At 47.7% G+C, this 19,707-nt stretch overlaps 1 protein-coding gene across 2 annotated transcripts in view; it reads right to left on the reverse strand.

Moving 5' to 3' along the window:
- Positions 1–1,351: 1,351 nt before the first annotated feature.
- Positions 1,352–19,707, reverse strand: part of LOC306968236 (dynamin-1-like) — a 28,195-nt gene continuing 9,839 nt past the window's right edge. The window contains exons 10-23 of one of the 2 annotated variants that reach the window (XM_079563573.1): positions 19,368–19,435; positions 17,613–17,751; positions 17,070–17,156; positions 15,490–15,560; positions 15,274–15,325; positions 15,167–15,178; positions 14,935–15,048; positions 14,711–14,820; positions 13,928–14,066; positions 13,398–13,565; positions 9,587–9,673; positions 8,598–8,752; positions 8,335–8,505; positions 1,352–1,811 (exon numbers count right to left, since the gene is read on the reverse strand). In XM_079563573.1, coding sequence (XP_079419699.1) covers positions 1,766–1,811; positions 8,335–8,505; positions 8,598–8,752; positions 9,587–9,673; positions 13,398–13,565; positions 13,928–14,066; positions 14,711–14,820; positions 14,935–15,048; positions 15,167–15,178; positions 15,274–15,325; positions 15,490–15,560; positions 17,070–17,156; positions 17,613–17,751; positions 19,368–19,435 — 1,419 coding nt within the window. In that variant the 3' untranslated portion in view covers positions 1,352–1,765. Of the gene's footprint in view, positions 1,812–8,334; positions 8,506–8,597; positions 8,753–9,586; positions 9,674–13,397; positions 13,566–13,838; positions 14,067–14,710; positions 14,821–14,934; positions 15,049–15,166; positions 15,179–15,273; positions 15,326–15,489; positions 15,561–17,069; positions 17,157–17,612; positions 17,752–19,367; positions 19,436–19,707 lie in introns of those variants that run through there. The other variant, XR_013793252.1, reaches the window with a different exon arrangement.

Here is a 19,707-nt window from a genome sequence, read left to right on the forward strand (position 1 = left end):
TCATTTTTAACGGAAACAGGCTTTAAATCCCTCCACGATCAGCTGCTCAAACGTTATCACAGTGTTTCCTGTTCATTTTTAAGGAGCAGAGATCATTTCTGAATTGTGTTCAATGAAGGTTCTTGAGTCATCATCTGTACTCTGTAGTTGAAGTCTCGAACGTTTCGCTTCGTCAGCGCACGAAAGGTTTAGCTCAGCCCGCAGCCCAGATAAAGACCATAGGGAGGAGTTTAGCTTGGGTCAGTCCCTCCCCTCTATTAAGAGCTTCTCTCACCTGTGGGTAGACATCTTTGAAGTTCTAATTCTTTGTAGTTCTAAGTCCTAACAACCTGAGTTTCAGCCTGAGATCTACAAAGACTTAGAACTACAAAGATTTCACCACCTTTTTTCATGTATATATTAGAAGTTCTCAGATGATCTTTGCCCATTCATTTCAATGGACGAGAGCTTTTGGTGCCACTGATGTGACATGGACGTTGCTCCCATCTATATGAAATGGAAATGTTTCAGCCTAAAGTCCGGGTACATCACAGAGTGGGAAAACTCTCGGATGCTTTCACCGTTTCAAATTGGAAAATCTGACGACACGAACATAATTGAGAGACCGAGAGAGACGAAGGAGGACAGCGATGAGAAGAGCGAAGGGTTCATTTACATCGGTACAAAGTTCCCGTGAGCGCGGCGCGTCTCACTCAAACATTCAAAAAGGAAAAGTGCAAACCACAAAAAAAGGTTTGTGCTTCCAACTTTCGGCCCGAGAGGAAAAAGTTGTGCTTGGTTCGAATTTCACACGGAAATGAAACAAACATGTCGCGTAAATAGTACACTTCCCCGAGTTGTGAACGGAACTCCGTCAACACTGAGAGCAAGTGTAAACATTTCTCTTCACAAAAAAATAAACAAGTAAGACGGGGAGCGGGCGCCTCCACCACCGTGAGGCGCTGCTGAGCTGGTCTAACTCCGTGTGGCCCAACGAGAATATGTTTGAAAACTACAGTCATCTGAATAGTTATAGATATGCTCTTGCTGCAGGGTGAACTGGAGCTGGGTCCTCACGATACGATACACGATAACCTCCCGATACGGCGATACTGCACGTAATAACCTATATATATATCACAAGCTATATAGAAAACATGCCAGGGTCGCCAGGTCTCAGGAGCCACACATGCCCAAAAATATCCGAAACACCACGCAAAATCCGCAGATGTACGGTCGGCAGGAATTTTCAATGTTTATTGCTAGTTTACAGAGCCCATGTGCTTCTGCGATTTGAGATTTTGTCATTCAAGATAGTGATTTCTATCAAAAACAAAAGAATAGCCCGTTATAGATTGAAAACAACATTGTTCCCCCGTAGCAAGAAATGGCAACCCTGACACGTGCGATTTTTAACCTTTTGAAAACCTTTATCGACCCTATTGACAGTGAAAGCCTCATTATTATGCGCGACATCCTTTATTTACAGTTAATATCGGCATAAAAGCTATCGGTATCGTATCGTGCCGCGAAATATCGGCGTATATCACAAAGTCGATACAGCGCCGCAGCCGTAGAGCTAACGCCGGCCGACGTAAATAGCCGTGATAAATCAGTTTTAAATAAATAAATATGTTGTAAATAAATATGTGATAAATCTGTCATCATAATAAGTGACTCTGTGGTGGATCAGCGGTAGCGGGAGTGAATCTCGGGGGAGGGTGGGGGGCACAAATACAGTACGAAGGATCGCCACGGGAGCCCAGGCGGAGCTGTGATTGGACGCTCAGCCATCGATGGAGGACTGCGGGCTCTCTCCTCGGCTCGGCCGGCTGTGAGGGGAGAGAGAGAGAGAGAGAGGGGTCAGAGGTCAGGCGTACGTCAGGGAATTTGATTTGGACGATTGAGTGAAATCGTCAAATCCAGAAGTCTGGTACAGATCAGAGTTGGTGACGTGTGAGTCAGCGGCAGGTTTGATGTTCTTTAAAGTAGTAAGAAAGTACAGTCAAAAACAACTTACTACTTGTGAATAAACCTGTCGTTGGTTTGACTCACGGACATTTACACAACGGCTCCTCCGCCCCAGGGTCAGAAAAGTCCCATTCATTTCCCCCGCAGACTTAAAGACAATTACAACATCGGACCATCGGAACTCTATTCAGCGAGAACAACACAAATGGAAAGGCTGGTCTTGAGGGCCAGGAAGCTAACAGGAGGACAGTTCCCTCCCCTGAAAGACATTTCTGAAAGCTCTGTCGCTCACCAACCAACCCACCCACCCACCCAACCAACCAACCAACCAACCAACCCACCCAACCAACCACCCACCCACCCACCCACCCACCCAACCCACCAACCAACCCACCCACCCAACCCACCAACCAACCAACCAACCAAACACCCACCAACCAACCAACCCACCCACCCACCAACCAACCAATCAACCAACCAGCCAACAAACCAACCCATCAACCAACCCACCAACCAAAACCCACCCACCCACCCACACACCAACCAACCAACCAACCAACCAACCCACCCACCCACCAACCAACCAACCCACCCACCCACCCACCCACCCACCCACCAACCAACCAACCAACCAACCAACCCATCAACCAACCAACCCACCCACCAACCAACCAACCAACCAACCCACCCAGCCACCAACCAACCCATCAACCAACCCACCAACCAACCAACCAACCAACCCACCCACCAACCAACCAACCCACCCACCCACCCACCCACCCACCAACCCACCCAACCCACCAACCAACCAACCAACAACCAAACCCACCCACCCACCCACCCACTCACCAACCAACCAACCCACCCAACCCACCAACCAACCAACCAACAACCAAACCCACCCACCCACCCACCCACTCACCAACCAACCCACCAACCCACCAACCAACCAACCAACCAACCAACCAACCCACCCACCCACCCACCAAACAAACAACCAATCAACCAACCAACCATCTCATCACTTTTTATCTGCTAGACCAGTTCCCACTGGTTGGACATTTTACCCAAAACAGTATTTGTAGAGCTCTTTCATAGGCAACATCAGGCAACATCAGGCCCGGGGGCCAAATCTGTCCCTCCAGCATAGAAGCTCTGGCCCTCAAGACAATCTTGAGAAATAACATTACTCAAATCAGAGGACCACCAAGCAAACTTGCCTACCCCTGGTCTATATTCTTATAAAGTGTGCTCGATAATACACTGATAAATATCACGTGAAAGTTTTAGGGCTGTACAGTCTGGATTCAGATTGGTCAGTGAGAACGGTCCGAGCTGCGGTTACTACCTCATCCCCAACTTTCACAATGCATTTCATTCCATCCCAGTTCATCACAGGGAATAGTTCATAGATTACAGAACATGTCCTTCCTTCATTCTCATAAACTGATGATATCATTGTTTTGTCCGTGTGAGAAATGAATGGGAAAAGCCGTTCAGAAGCAGAAGCCCCGCCCACTGTTGCACTTGTTCATGTTCGAGATGCAGATGATGTCGTAACCTCAGATGGAGGACAGGGGGCAGTGTGACGCCGCAATCATGGACGCACATGAACGCAACCAACAGGGGGCACTCTAACACTACCACTACAACAGACAGGTGAGAGGGGCGGGGCTAAATGGACAGGAGAGAGAGGCGGGGCTAAAGCCACAGGGCTAGATGGATAGGTGAGATGTATGGGGCTAAGTGGACAGGTGAGAAGGGAGGGGCTAAAGGGACAGGCGAGAGGCTAGATGGACAGGTGAGAGGGGCGGGGCTTAATAGACAGGTGAGAGGGGCGGGACTAAAGGGACACACAAGAGGGGAGGGGCTAGATGGACAGGCAAGAGGGCCGAGGTTAAGTGCACAGGTGTGAGGGGCGGGCGGGGCTTAAGGGACAGATGAGAGGGGAGGGCGGGCTAAATAGACAGATGAGAGGGCCGGGGCTAAAGGGACGGGCGAGAGGGGAGGGGCGAGAAGGACAGGCAAGAGGGCCGGGGTTAAGTGCACAGGTGTGAGGGGCGGGGCTAAAGGGACAGGTGAGAGGGGCAGGGCTAAAGGGACAGGTGAAGGGGCGGGGCTAAAGGGACGTGAGAGGGGCAGGGCTAAAGGGACAGGTGAAGGGGCGGGGCTAAGCGTAAAGGTGAAGGGCAGGACTAGACGGGCAGGTAAGAGGGGAGGGCGGGGTCACGTGGACAGACAGACAGTGACATCACACACACGCTGACGTACCATTGGCGGGCTCCTCACTGGTCACTGACAGAGATTCTGAAACAGCAACAACTTCCATTTACTTAACTATTTATTTTACTACATTTTTTGTAACTGTCTCTCCATATTTTTTAGAATTTGTGTATTTGTGTTTTCAGTCCAATTTTGGAATACAGAAAATCTTACTAGTTATTTGTAATTCCGTTAAAGCTGATTTATTAAAATAATAAATAGACTCGCTGAATCATAAATAAGGCCTAATGCTGAGCACGTTTACAGTGTCACAGGGACTTTTTTTCTCAGGACAGTTTTAAATACACTGAACGCAGAACGCTGTTGATGTACGAATGTGCAGACGGCGCTGTTCGTAAAAAAAAGTAAATCTTGAAGCGATGATCAGAGGACAAGGAGAGGAAAAGTCCTGTTCACAATGACACTTCTGCCAGTGCCTCTTGTGGTGTACAGTGGTCCCTCCTTTTTTATTGCGAGTTAAAAATAATTCTCCCTTATACCCGTTGTTCACAGTGTGATTTTTTTGTCTAATGAGATTTTTAGATTCCCATCACTGACGTGGGGATGGAAACATCGGGAGCTGCTCTTGCCTCCGCTGTGCGCTTGTTCAAACTAAGAGACAATCATCGCTACGACCCGCACATGCCCGGCACGGTAGCACAGCGGTTAGCGCTTGTGCTTCACAGCTAGAAGGTCTGGGTTCGCTTCCCACCAAGGACGGGGCCTTTCTGTGTGGAGTTTGCATGTTCTCCCCGTGTCTGCGTAGGTTTCCTCCGGGTACTCCGGTTTCCCCTACCACTAAAAACATGTACAATAGGCCAGGATGTATGAGAGTGTTTGAGAGTGCGCATGGGGGACGACGGATGAAAATTAGCCTAAGGCTACAATCCGGTGTGGCTTGTTCATTAACTTGCACTGTCCCTGCCAAATAAACCATAAATAAACGCCCAGCCAGGCTCACCTTAAAGTACCCATAGGCCCCGCGGCTTAAACAGAATTGTTGGCCCCCAACCCCCCTCAGTGCAAACCCTAACCATAACGCTACCCTATAACCCTAAATCCCACAAAAACCCTAACCCTGCTACTCCTGCATGTATCCCTCTGGGCCAGGTGGGGCGGGGCTACTCCAGGTGCACACATAGGAGCGCAGCACAGTCATCGCATACGGTTAGTGATGCCGCAAAGTGCAGTGATTGACATGAAAATCAAGGAATCCCCCTTTTTTTTGTCCTTAATCCTGATAGGCCCTTGACTGGTAGGCCCCTGGGCTCCAGGCCCTGCCAGCCCATTGGATAAGGTGGCTCTGTGCCCGGCCTGTGCTGCTTGGGACTCTGCGATGTGTACTGATGTGTGTACTGTTGATGGTCCACAGAGATCCTCTCTGCAGCGAAAGGAGGCTCACTCTGTGACTAGCCAATCAGGATACAGAACACAATGCGCGTATGGCGTTCATACGCTGTAAAAAAGAATACAAAATTGTCCTAAAAATAAATTCGTGAAAAGGCGAGGCCGCGGAAGGTGAACCGCGTTAGAGCGAGGGACCACTGTACCTGTTTGTTAAAAGCTATATGAAGCCAATAGATTATTATTATTATTTATCCCAATTTCCAACACCGGTACTTATCGAAATTAATTGTTACTTCTTAAAGTGAAACTGACGAAAACTGACGAAAACTTGGCTAAAAAGTGACTAAAACTATCACAGGGGCGACGGTGGAGCTTGTGATTGGAGGAACAGTGCTTCAAATCCCACAGGTGCACACTGTGGTTGTGTCTCTGGGCAAAACACTTCACCCACCTTGCCTCCAGTGTCTGCGTTCACAGGTGTATGAATGAGAGTGTGAATGGGTGACTGGTTCCTTGAGCATTTTCGTCCAAAAGACTAAGGCCGTTTCTCAATCTGTGTACTTGTGTGGACTTCTGTGCTCGTGGACTCGTGAAACGTCATCACGCGCGGCCCAAGTCCTGTTCCAATTCAAAGTTCGCTTCTCAGCAAGTTCGCTGTAAATCCCCGGATGAGAACTTGCTCCGCCCGTTTTACCGAGGATGCATCTGAGGAGACTTGTGCGTTCTCCGCCAGCTATATTTCCCACAATCCGTTTCGTTTTGAGCACCGCGAGCCCCCGCCTGCAGCGGCCCCTCCTCCGCGCGCACTGAGCTGAGATGTGACCGGTTTAAGAGTCTTTTATCCTCAGAGACGTGTCTCCAGGTCATTGAGGACAAATTACTTTTACATTGTTTTATTAAGGGGGCGCTGCAGACACATCTTTATATGGGAAAAAACAGTTACATATTTGTTACACGTTTGTTTCTTTTTTTCAGAATAATTTGCAACCCCCCCAAACAAGTTCAAATTTGACCTATTTGTTTATTATTATGAGCCTATTGTTTCAGTTTGCACATCAGATTTTTTAATGACTTTCCACATAACGTCTTATTTATAGGCTATAATTGTAAAACATAATGTGAAATTGTATAAAATGTAAACATTTATTTCTGTTTATTGCAAAAGTGTATAATTTATGTCTTTAAAAACATATTTCCACTTCGACTGAATTTCATATGAGGTGATTTAATGTTCTAAAAGCTCACAGCCCTGTGTTCAGGAGCTACTTCCTGTGATGTCATCGAGTTCGCTCGTTCCAAACGCTGAAAAAGCCGAGTCCACACTCGTGAACTCCTCAAATCCGTTCTCCGAGTCTGCACCCGCAAGTCCGTACCCCGGAGTTCACAAGTACTGAGTACGCATACTGGGGATTGAGAAACAGCCTAAGACTAAAACTAAAAGGGCTGCCAAAAACAACACTGCACAGGATTCCCCGACCAGAAACAGCTGTTGCTAATAAACTAGCTTGGTTTGGCTCAACATTAAATTGCCATTCTCTCCAAATACAACACTGATCACAAAACAGGTCAGCACTTGGTTAAAGGTGACAAATGTGTGTATATTGGCTTTTAGGCTTAGATATTTAGGCTTAGGTATTTAGGCTTAGGTATTTAGGCTTAGGTATTTAGGTATTTTCTCCAGCGCATTCTCTCTCATCTAAATCATAACATAGCTGCTCTTTTTCCCCCGACCTCTCAAACCGGTCCAACAGGCAAATAACTCCAGACCCCAGGGCGGAAGTGGTCTGGGCTTGGAGCGCTTTGGACCCCCATTAGATGCGGACCGGTTCACTTTTAGCTGTCAAAACAACCTGTTCAAATAAGACTGCAGACCCCTCTAGACGTGGGTTTTTATGCACAGTTGGGTGCCGGTGGTCAGTTTGGTGCGATGTAGTCAGTTTTTTTTTTGTGTGTGTTTTTTTTTTATTTTGGAGGAACGTGGTGTTGCAGGAAGCCCCTAAAGTTTGCAAGAAAATGTACATATGCATTTGATTGAAGTTATTTTCTAATCTGTAAAACATGACAAATGACTTTGAATAGAGTGATTATTATTGGGGACCTGGGAGGGCTCTGTGGACGGATAACGCTCTCACAGGGCTCCGGACTTTGGGATCGGCTGCTATCGATTATCAGGACAGTGAGATTTGGTCTCAGATAGAAACAGATCACACAAACTCAGTGAGACGAGGAAGCAAGGAGAGAGGAGGGAGAAGGCGAGGAGGGACCGAAGGAGGGATGGGGAGAGACACGGGTCAAAGGTGAGGAGGGGGACATTTAAAAAACTGAAATGAAACATAAAATGAAGTTTCATGAACAAAATGAAGGAAGTCTCTGTTTGTGGATCTTTCTACAAAACCAACAACCCTCACACTGCCCTAGGCACTCCGGGCGGGGGCTTTGTAGTGTGGGGGCCCTGTTATGGGGGTAGGTAGTTCTGTTGTTTTGGGGGCCCTGTTATGGGAGTAGGTAGTCCTGTTGTCATGGGGGCCCTGTTATGGGGTAGGTAGTCCTGTTGTTATGGGGGCCCTGTTATGGGGTAGGTAGTCCTCTTGTTATGGGGGCCCTGTTATGGGGTAGGTAGTCCTGTTGTCATGGGGGCCCTGTTATGGGGGTAGGTAGTACTTTTGTTATGGGGGCCCCGTGGTAGGGGCCCTGTTATTGTGTTGGGCCTGTTACAGGGGTAGATAGTCCTGTGGTTGCGGTGGTCCTGTAGTGGGACACATGTTAGACACTGACCTGGGTACTCCTGGAGGGGGTGCCCTGTTGGGACGGCTTGGAGCAGAGGGGTCCGGGGACACGGCGGGGCGCCCGGGGGCCGGAGGTCCTGAACCAGAGCCGGGTCTACCGCCGGGACGGGGGGGCCCGGGGGGTGCCCTGCGCTGTGGGGTGGGGCTGGACATGGGAGACCTGCTGAAAAACACCGGGTTAGACCCAGGTTCTTCAAACCTGTCTCTGCTCAGTGATTGGTTGGCATGCTCTTGTGGGGGGCGGGGTCTTACCTACGGGCCGACGGCATCCCGGCCACCTGCAGCCATGAGTCGTCGACAGGAGGGGGCGACGCGGTGGTCACAGTAGATGAGCTGATGTCTCCGATGATGTGTAGACCCTCCTTCAACGCGTGGTACATCCGCAGCATCTCCTCACGGTGCTGGGCCTGAGGACCACGGACCACACAGAGGCCGGGTTAGACCAGACTCTGGACCACGGACTGGACCACACACAGGCTGGGTTAGACCAGACTCTGGACCACGGACTGGACCACACAGAGGCCGGGTTAGACCAGACTCTGGACCACGGACTGGACCGCACACAGGCCGGGTTAGACCAGACTCTGGACCACATACAGGCCTGTCAGACCAGACTCTGGACCACGGACTGGACCGCACACAGGCCGGGTTAGACCAGACTCTGGACCACATACAGGCCTGTCAGACCAGACTCTGGACCACGGACTGGACCACACAGGCCAGGATAGAGGATACGGGCCGGTTATATATATATAGATATAGCTATATGGATATAGATATAGATCGATCTATGGATCGATGGATCGATGGATCGATGGATGGATCTATCTATCTATCTATCTATCTATCTATCTATCTATCTATCTATCTATCTATCTATCTATCTATCTATCTATCTATCTATCTATCTATCTATCTATCTATCTATCTATCTATCTATCTATCTACACAAATACAAAAGGGAAATAAAAGTCCAATTAATCGGTTTATCGTGAGTTCAATCTGTCACGAGGCAAAGTCTGACTGAACAATAACAACAACAAAGGTAAACACCTGTGCACTGACATGTGTAGCACTGTGGGACTGACTGTAGATAAACATCATCTTTAAGTGCAGAAATCCAGTTGGTTTCATTAATTGTGCGTGTAATTTTGCCTCTCTATTGTTTACAACAAACAGGAAACATACAAAACAGGACAAAAAACATCTCCAGAGGAACAAGAGGAAACTCCAGGTCAGACCTGCTCCTGGGACTCCTCCATGAGCGAGTTCTGGTCTCCACAGGAGTACAGCTGGGCCAGGAGGTCTGCGTGGATGAACTCCTTCGTCTGCAATAATCACAGAGATACGATTAATCCTCTGTGACGAGCTCCTGTTCATGAAGAAAAGGCTCCACATGAAACTGTCCCAGTCTGAGAGGGTCAACTCCACATGGATCATCTGACCTCAGATCCTCTGTGTTCCCAATGCAATGAGAAAAAACACTGATGTTTGAAAAAGACTTGACTAGACGTTTCCCCTGAGGCTTCAGACTTGGTTTGTTTTAATTAGAAGTCGACCGATATATCAGGCCTTTAATTCCAGGCCGATATCTCGTGGTGAAAATCGGTGCTCCGATTTAATATTTTAAGATGATGATAACGGCTGATACAAAGGACAATATCTCCAAAAGTAATAGAGAAGTTTTTTGCACTGGAAAGATCTTTAAACTGAGCCCTCCCACAAATCCTCAGAGGAGCAGAGAAACATTGCGGTGAAAATCGGTCACAAGTAGGAATGTCACTGTTACGGTGTAGCTGTAAACCCTGGTAAAAAAGTTGACGGTAATAATTATTACAGTCTTCTTTTTTTTTTAAAGATACTGTCGTGCTTATAACCAAAACAAAACTTTCTCAAAGCTGGAATCATGTCCGAAGGAGGAGACAACAGCCTTCTAAGAGGACCAAGTCAGAAGTCTGGGCATATTTTAGGTATTTTAAGAATGCCGATGGACAGTTGATAGAAGACAGTTTTCCTGTTTGCAGAACGTGCAGGACAGAAGTGTCTGCTAAAGGCAGCAATACTTCCAACCTCATGACTCACCTGCGTGACCGTCATCCACAACTCTACAGCCAATGCAAGTAAGTTAGCCCTAGCGTTTTAGCTGAAATGCTGATGTGGGACTTTGGCTTGAGGGAGAATACAACAAGTCACCCCATAGTGCAGCCGCAGCGCCACCGCCAGCATATGAGCCGTGTCCGGATACCTCCGTATTGAAATGGCACTGTGCATTACGGAGCTCCCATGAGGCAGATTTCAATACACTCTCGCCGCAGTATTATGAATTTAACAATGATCACTGTCTGATGACATTTTCCCAAATCTGCAAAGCGAAAGCTCAATGGACGGACACAAACTGAGGACACTATTTTCCTGAAATTCACCTTATTCCGTCCCGCCCACTTTTGCCTCTTTGTCTCGGCACTTCCGCTGAATTGACACTTCCGGTCGAGCGCAAAGCTTTAATCGGAGAACGATGGAAAATATTCTAGGCTCAAATCTGATGTTTAGTCGATTGATTTGTGTAAAATGTCCAATGTTCATTTGCAGCAACATGTCAACACTGCAGCGTTTCTCTGTGCGGCCAAAAAACGGCTTTGTTTTCGTGCAGTGACTGATTTTATCTGAACTCCTCCAGTCCTATGTTAACTGATAGGAGAAAAGGGGCGGGCACAATTCATGGCGACGCCCATGCAAACCTCCGGAATAAGATGAAAAGAGGATTTATTTAGTTCAAAAATAATATAACACGTTTCGGGCGCTATATATAATAATATATATAATAATATATATAATATATATATATATATATATATATATATATATATATATACATATATATATATATATATATATATACATATATATATATATATATATATATATATGTAATACCCTCGAAACGATCGACAACACATACAGTAGTTATACACTGCTCACAAAAACTTAGGGCACACTCAAAAAACACATCCTAGATGTCAATCAATTTGATTTTTCGGATGAAAATCTTTATTCATAGTGTAGGGCAATGTGTTGAGAACAAAATAACATAAGAATGATAAATGGAAATCAAATTCTCAGCCCCTGGAGGTCTGGATCCAAAATTATAGTCAAAATCAAAGTGACAAATCAGGTCAGTGGTTGATCCAAATTCTGTAGAAATTCCTCCAAACGAGTCTGTATCATCCTCAGTCGTGTGTGTGGCCTCCACGTGCCTGAATGCACTCCCTACAACGCCTGGGCAGCTCCTGATGAGACCACGGATGTCCTCCTGAGGGATCTCCTCCCAGACCTGGATTAGAGCATCAGTCAGCTCCTGGACAGTCTGTGGTGCGACGTGGCGTTGATGGATGGACCGAGACATGATGTCCCAGATGTGCTCTATTGGATTTAAGTCTGGGGAACGGGCAGGCCAGTCCATAACATCAATACCTTCATCATGCAGGACCTGCTGACACACTCTTGCCACATGTGGCCTGGCATTATCAGGCATCAGAAGGAACCCAGGGCCCACAGCACCAGCATATGGTCTTACAATAGGTCTGAGGATCTCATCCCGGTCCCCAATGCCAGTCAGGGAACCTCTGGCTCGCACATGGAGGGCTGTGCGGCCCTCCAATGAAATGCCTCCCCAGACCATCACTGACCCACCACCAAACCGGTCATGCTGGATGATGTTGCAGCAGCAGAACGTTCTCCAGGGCGTCTCCAGACTCTGTCACGTCTGCCACATGTGCTCAGGGTGAACCTGCTCTCATCCGTGAAGAGCACAGGGCACCATTGGCCAATCTGCCAATCGCTGTATTCTCGGGCAAATGCCCATCGGGCTGCACGGTGTTGGGCAGTAAGCACCGGCCCAACGCCCTCATACCCCCCTCATGGAGTCAGTTTCTGACCGTTTGAGGACCAACATGCACATTTGTGGCCCTCTGGAGGTCATTTTGTAGAGCTCGGGCAGTGCTTCTCTTGTTTCTCCGTGCACAAATGAGCAGATAGCGGTCCTGCTGCTGGGTTGTTGACCTCGGTCGGCCCCCCCCCTGGTCTCCTGGTGTACTGGCCTGTCTCCTGGTATCTCCTCCATGCTCTGGACACTGCGCTGGGAGACACAGCAAACCTTTTTGCCACAGCACGAATGGACGTGCCATTTTGGATGAGCATCACTCCCTGAGCAGCTTCTGTGGGTTGTAGATGCTCCTCATGATACCTCTAGTGGTGAGAACACTGGACAAATGCAAAAGTGTTCCAAAAATACGGTACAAAGGATGAAGACAGGGAAATGGTCTGTGGTCACCACCTGCAAAACCATTCCTCTTTTGGAGTGATCTTGCTAATTGCCTCTCATTTCCACCTGTTGTCTGTTTAATTTCCACAACACCAAGTGAAACTGATTCACAATAAGCGTGGCTTCCTAACTGGAAAGTCTGATATCCCAGAAATTTGACTGACTTGGAGTTACATTGTGTTTTTTGAGTGTGCCCTAAGTTTTTGTGACCAGTGTAGTTCCTTTACTTTGATGTGAAAAGTTGCACTTTTGATAAGGCTTTGTCTGTATTATTTGAATATAATAAACACTGTTCCACTTTTTTGAAACTGTTTCAGTTTGTGTAGGACTATCAATGCTTTCACACACACTTTTAAAAAAATACCGCAACAACACCGAAAACCGTGATCATTTTGGTCACAATAACCGTGAGGTAAAATTTTCATGCCGTGACAGCCCTAGTCACATGTTTGTACACCTATTGTATGTATTTTATGCATTTATGCATTTATTTAAATCGGCCAAAACTATCGCCGGGTCATATCGGCACTGGCCAATCAAAATCGGCATCGGCCTGAGAAACCCCCACATTGGTCGACCTCTAGTTTTATAAATACATTCATGATTAATTTGGGAAATAGATCCAAGACCTGATAATCATTTCATTGGCCTGTGAGATTGTTGGGTGTATTTATTTTGGGGTCACAGGGGGGTCATACGCATGTTGCTGCCCACATGTATGTCGCCCTTACGTTGTTGACCATGAGGTGCATGATGGTCTTGGGGATCAGGTCTCGGACCGTCCTGTGGATGATGGACAGATACGATTCCACCAGGTTCCTCACGATCTCCACCTGACGCTCCAGCTGAGGGTCCAGGCTGTGGATGTGAGCGTCTCCGCTGGACTCCTCCGAGTCCGCCTGGACAAGCAGAGGACCAGGTCAGAACAAAGTCAGAACCAGAATCAAGTCAGAAACAGAGGAACAGTGTCATTTGATCGACTAAAACGGTGAGTGAATGTGCAGACATTCTGTCAACACCAAAAAACTAAAACTAAACCTAAAGTCAAAGAAGGGACTAGAAACATGAGACCTTCAGTGACGGTTTGAATGAGCCTCATATCATTTATATTCACGGCCATATACATCATATATTCATCAAAAGGCTCAAACAACATTAAATATCTGACTCACCCGCTCCCTCTCCTTGTCCTGTGGAGGTTTGAGCGTCCGACACAAAGAAAGAGGAAACACAGAGTCAGGGACATGCTGAAACGACGCACACGTGAACACAGAGTCAGTGAACGCACCACGTTGCGTTCAGGGTACACTCCGGCGCGGAGGAACGACGCCTTCCAGCTGTCCACCTCCTCCTGGGACTCACTGGCCAACTCCAGCTGACGGTAATCTTTGTACACGTTACTGCAACACAGGAGAGACCACAGCTTCAGACGGGGCAGAGGATTTTACAAACTACGGTCAGATTCTGTTTGGACCTGAGTACCATTGATACCAGTCAGAAAAATATAAAAAGGTACGGGAAAAAATGCTGCTGATTATCAAAACTTGAGGAAAACTGGGTGTACTGGTGCTCAGTTAAAGAGAGTACCTCGCTCGTAGACGTACTGGTGCTCAGTTAAAGAGAGTACCTGTCTCAGGGACGTACCGATGCTGAGTTAAAGGGAGCGCCTCTATCTGGGACGTACTGGTGCTCAGTTAAAGAGAGTACCTCGCTCGTGGACGTACCGGTGCTCAGTTAAAGAGAGTACCTTGCTCGTAGACATACTGGTGCTCAGTTAAAGAGAGTACCTCGCTCGTGGACGTACCGGTGCTCAGTTAAAGAGAGTACCTGTCTCAGGGACGTACCGATGCTGAGTTAAAGGGAGCGCCTCTATCTGGGACGTACCGGTGCTCAGTTAAAGAGAGTACTTTGCTCGTAGACGTACTGGTGCTCAGTTAAAGAGAGTACCTTGCTCGTAGACGTACTGGTGCTCAGTTAAAGAGAGTACCTTGCTCGTAGACGTACTGGTGCTCAGTTAAAGAGAGTACCTCGCTCGTGGACGTACCGGTGCCCAGTGTTGAACAGGGCAAAGATGTGTTTGCTCGACATGAAGCTCTTCTCGATGTCCTTCAGTTTGAGATTGTCGACAGGCAGCATGTACTTCTTCTCCTTCTCCTGCAGGGGGCGTCACACACACACACACACACACACACACACACACACACACACACGTGAGGGGGAGGGGTCAGGTGAGTGGGGCTGTATACGTGGGTATGCAGATGACGTTACCTCGTCGTCCTTGTACCAGGACAGAGCCTCTGCCGTCAGAACAAACCAGTAATCCTTAGCCCCGCCCTTCATGATCCCGATGTTGTTGATGGTCAACCAGCCTTTACGGATCACCTAGGAGATGGGGCGGGGCCGGAGGGATGGGGAGGGGCCATAGGGCAGAGGGCGGGGCAGAGAGAGATGGTCAGAGCCTGTTGTTGTAGCTTAATTTTTACTTCAGTAAAAGACTCACCATGATCTCGTCCTGAAGCGCCGCGAGAAAACACAACACAAACCGTCACTGATCACATCCTGTCTACAGTCACTTCCTGTTTACATGACGTCACTTCCTGCACTCACCTGGGTTCCCACTGCCTTCTTCTTGACCTGACCTTGACTCTTCTGCTGCGCACTAAAAACAACAAATCCACCACATTTACTACAGACACTGACCAGAACTACCCAGTACATGTGGTACTACTGCAGTACTTGAGGTACTACTGCAGTACCTGTGGTACTACTGTAGTACTACTCTAGCCGCTGTACTTGTATATTTGAGTCAGAGCTGGGTCTCACTTGGCAAAGCCGATGAAGTCCTCATGGTTTGTGTTGATGTAGGACAGTTCTATATCGATCAGCAGCAGCACCTGGAGAAAACAAGATCTTTACTGGGACTAAACTGGGACTAAACCAGAACTAAACCCGGGTTAAACTGGGACTGAATCAGGGATAAAACAAGGACCTAAGCGTTAGAAGCTGACCTAGGCCTAAGGGTTAGGGTTTTAGACTGACGTGGGCCTATGAGTTCAGCTTAGAGACTGACCCGGGCCTATGAGTTAGGGGTAGAGACTGACCCGGGCCTATGGGTTAGGGTTAGAGACTGACCCGGGCCTATGAGTTAGGGGTAGAGACTGACAGGGGCCTATGAGTTAGGGTTAGAGACTGACCCGGGCCTATGAGTTCAGCTTAGAGACTGACCCGGGCCTATGAGTTCAGCTTAGAGACTGACCCGGGCCTATGAGTTAGGGGTAGAGACTGACCCGGGCCTATGGGTTAGGGTTAGAGACTGACCCGGGCCTATGAGTTAGGGGTAGAGACTGACAGGGGCCTATGAGTTAGAGGTAGAGACTGACAGGGGCCTATGAGTTAGGGGTAGAGACTGACCCGGGCCTATGGGTTAGGGTTAGAGACTGACCCGGGCCTATGGATTAGGGTTAGAGACTGACAGGGGCCTATGGGTTAGGGTTAGAGACTGACCCGGGCCTATGAGTTAGGGGTAGAGACTGACCCGGGCCTATGGGTTAGGGTTAGAGACTGACCCGGGCCTATGAGTTAGGGGTAGAGACTGATAGGGGCCTATGAGTTAGGGGTAGAGACTGACAGGGGCCTATGAGTTAGGGGTAGAGACTGACCCGGGCCTATGGGTTAGGGTCAGAGACTGACCCGAGCCTATGGATTAGGGTTAGAGACTGACAGGGGCCTATGGGTTAGGGTTAGAGACTGACCCGGGCCTATGGATTAGGGTTAGAGACTGACAGGGGCCTATGAGTTAGGGTTAGAGACTGACCTGGGCCTATGGATTAGGGTTAGAGACTGACCCGGGCCTATGGGTTAGGGTTAGAGACTGACCCGGGCCTATGAGTTAGGGTTAGAGACTGACAGGGGCCTATGAGTTAGGGTTAGAGACTGACCCGGGCCTATGAGTTAGGGTTAGAGACTGACAGGGGCCTATGAGTTAGGGTTAGAGACTGACCTGGGCCTATGGATTAGGGTTAGAGACTGACCCGGGCCTATGGGTTAGGGTTAGAGACTGACCCGGGCCTATGAGTTAGGGTTAGAGACTGACCCGGGCCTATGAGTTAGGGTTAGAGACTGACCCGGGCCTATGGGTTAGGGATAGAGATTGACCCGGGCCTATGGGTTAGGGTTAGAGACTGACCCGGGCCTATGGATTAGGGTTAGAGACTGACCCGGGCCTATGGGTTAGGGTTAGAGACTGACCCGGGCCTATGGGTTAGGGTTAGAGACTGACCCGGGCCTATGGGTTAGGGTTAGAGACTGACCCGGGCCAATGGGTTAGGGTTAGAGACTGACCCGGGCCTATGGATTAGGGTTAGAGACTGACCCGGGCCTATGGGTTGGGGTTAGAGACTGACCTGTCCTTTGGCGCGACTCTCACGGTCTCGGATGTGTTGGGTGACGATGCGCTCCATCTCCTCACGCAGCATCGGGTACTGGGCCAACTGCCAAACACAATACAGAATTATAATGGACATAGATGTTGTTGTTTTATTAATATTGGTTAGTTATAGTTAGAAACGGTTAGTTAGGCAGACCCACACTACCTTTCTGTGAAGATGTATCAGTGATTGTGCGTTGTTGCGTATGTAGTTTTATAGAAGCTCCAGTATTTTCGAACTTTATGCAGATTTCTGACCTCAGCTAATAACTAGCATAGCACAGAGAGGCATCATGTACATTTGTTCATTGATTTTGTGTATTTGTTTTATTCAGAAACCACACATTTACCAAGTAATTGTTTTAAAAGAGTAAGTGGTTGTCGCCCACATAAGTCATTCATACCGGCTAAAACATTTCAAAAATCAATATGAATCTTGGCAGTGGGCCAAAAGCAGCACCATGTGGGTTCAGCGAGAACTGTAACTGGAGTCTGGATTGTAGCTGGCTTTGGCGGGTACCTTCTGGGTACACTGGCGGACCGTGTTGACGAGCTCTGAGATGACCAGGTCCACACACTTCGTACACGGCTCCTTTATCTGCGCCATCTGCCGCTTCACGATGGTCTCGAACGCCATGTCAGGAGTAAACAGACCCGTCCTACAAAGGAAAAGTACTTTTACTTTCACTACTACTGCTACTAAAGACTATGGAAAATTACTGAGAAGTTGGTATTTAATAGATGAATAGAAAAATGTTTTTTCCTTTGGTTAGTGTCTGCACAGAAACTATAATGTTCTTTCCCACAAACGGTGGGACTGTGTAGAAATGTTGATATCTTAATTGGAAAATAAAGACAACAACAGACTGAAATACTCTAAACTGTGGGGTCCCACAAGGATCCATTCTTGGGCCACTTCTTTTTTATCTGTCCAAGGCAAGCGCCACTGGGCAGAATCTTATTTACCAGAACTACACAGACAACACACCAATCTGTGGCACGCTCTTGCTTTTACTACTACTACTACTGTTAAAATAAAGTTAAATCACTATTATCATACTGGGTCATGCTGTACAAACGCACTATCCGGATCCATGTGGGTCAAGCTGCACAGTCGTACTATCTCTGTCGTAGCCTTGACTGTGGTGCTCAGACGCCTTCCCTCACGCCTCATTTACATCGAGTACGTTACGTCCACGGCCCGTTTTATGTACGTCTACCATAACAATAGGAATGAAATAAAATGAAAGTGGTGGTTTACACCTGTCTGTCAGGTGTCGGTTACGCCAGAGCATCATTTATAGCTTTTTTCTACAGCGCAGTAGTTTGTTTTTTCATAATGAGCCATGTGCTCGACAAAAAGGAAAAAACAAATAATAACAACATAACAGGCACATGTCTCTTCTCTTCTGAAGATGTTCAGCCGTAAATGACCGAGCTAGAGGCGGCTCTCTCCACCGAGACTCATCACACTGCCTTTCTTTTTCTGTCACACACGGACTATGATCTGAAACTCCGGGGAAATTCCAGGGACCTACAGAACGTTTGCTTCAGATGTTGGATATAACGATGGGGATGATCGGAGGTGTACAGAGGCCAGGAGAGGAGGACCAGAGGACAACAGACAAGCAGAAAGCCGACGGGGAATCATGAGTATAGACAAGCGGATGATGAGAGGAGGAGGAGGGGCCAACGGTGGCTCCATGTGATGTTTGTTGAGGCGCAGGTAAACACATGAACACAAAACAGTCCCTGAAAAGTGAAGTTAAAATGTAGGAAATTAATGTAAGCTCTTATGCCGCATTTTAAAATCAGAAACTAAACTGTCATTACTGATTTACATGTGATTAAAAGGCGACATTATTACATGACAGATTAAAGACATACGTCTTTAATCACTGTGTAGACACTGTGTAAACTAGAATACGTGATTTGATGTACGTAAAACGGGTCGTGGACATAACATACTTGGTGTACATGAGGCATCAGCCACTAAATGTTTTGCTTGTATCAGTATTTATCCGTTTTCTGTGGAAGCATAGACAGACTTGAATGGTTGGACTAGTGCAATGTTTCGAGTTCATGTCTCCGGTTCCTGCACCCATGGTAAATAAACTTCTCCTGTATAAGACGTATGAGACATTCAGTCTCCTGCCTATTGTTCATCTATCCTCTCGGACACTACTACTACTACTACTACTACTACTACTACTACTACTACTACTACTTCTACTACTACTACTACTACTACTACTTCTACTGCCGCAGTACAGACCTGACTCCATGGATGTTCTTGATGGCGTAGCTGATCTCTTTACGAAGAGTCTTCTCATCACTCTCCAACTGCAACAGACAAAAGCCAGGTCTAAACAGGGACTAAACCAGGACTAAACAAGGGCTTAACCAGGACTAAACTGGGTCTAAACCAGGACTAAATCTGGACTAAACCAGGGCTAAACTGGGTCTAACCGGGGATAAACTGGGTCTGAACCAGGCCTGAACCTGGACTAAACCAGGGCTAAAATGGGTCTAACCAGGGCTAAACTGGGTCTGAACCAGGCCTGAACCTGGACTAAACCAGGGCTAAACTGGTTCTAACCAGGGCTAAACTGGGT

Source organism: Gobius niger (genome assembly GCF_951799975.1).
Source record: "Gobius niger genome assembly, chromosome: 1".
Classification (NCBI taxonomy): domain Eukaryota; kingdom Metazoa; phylum Chordata; class Actinopteri; order Gobiiformes; family Gobiidae; genus Gobius; species Gobius niger.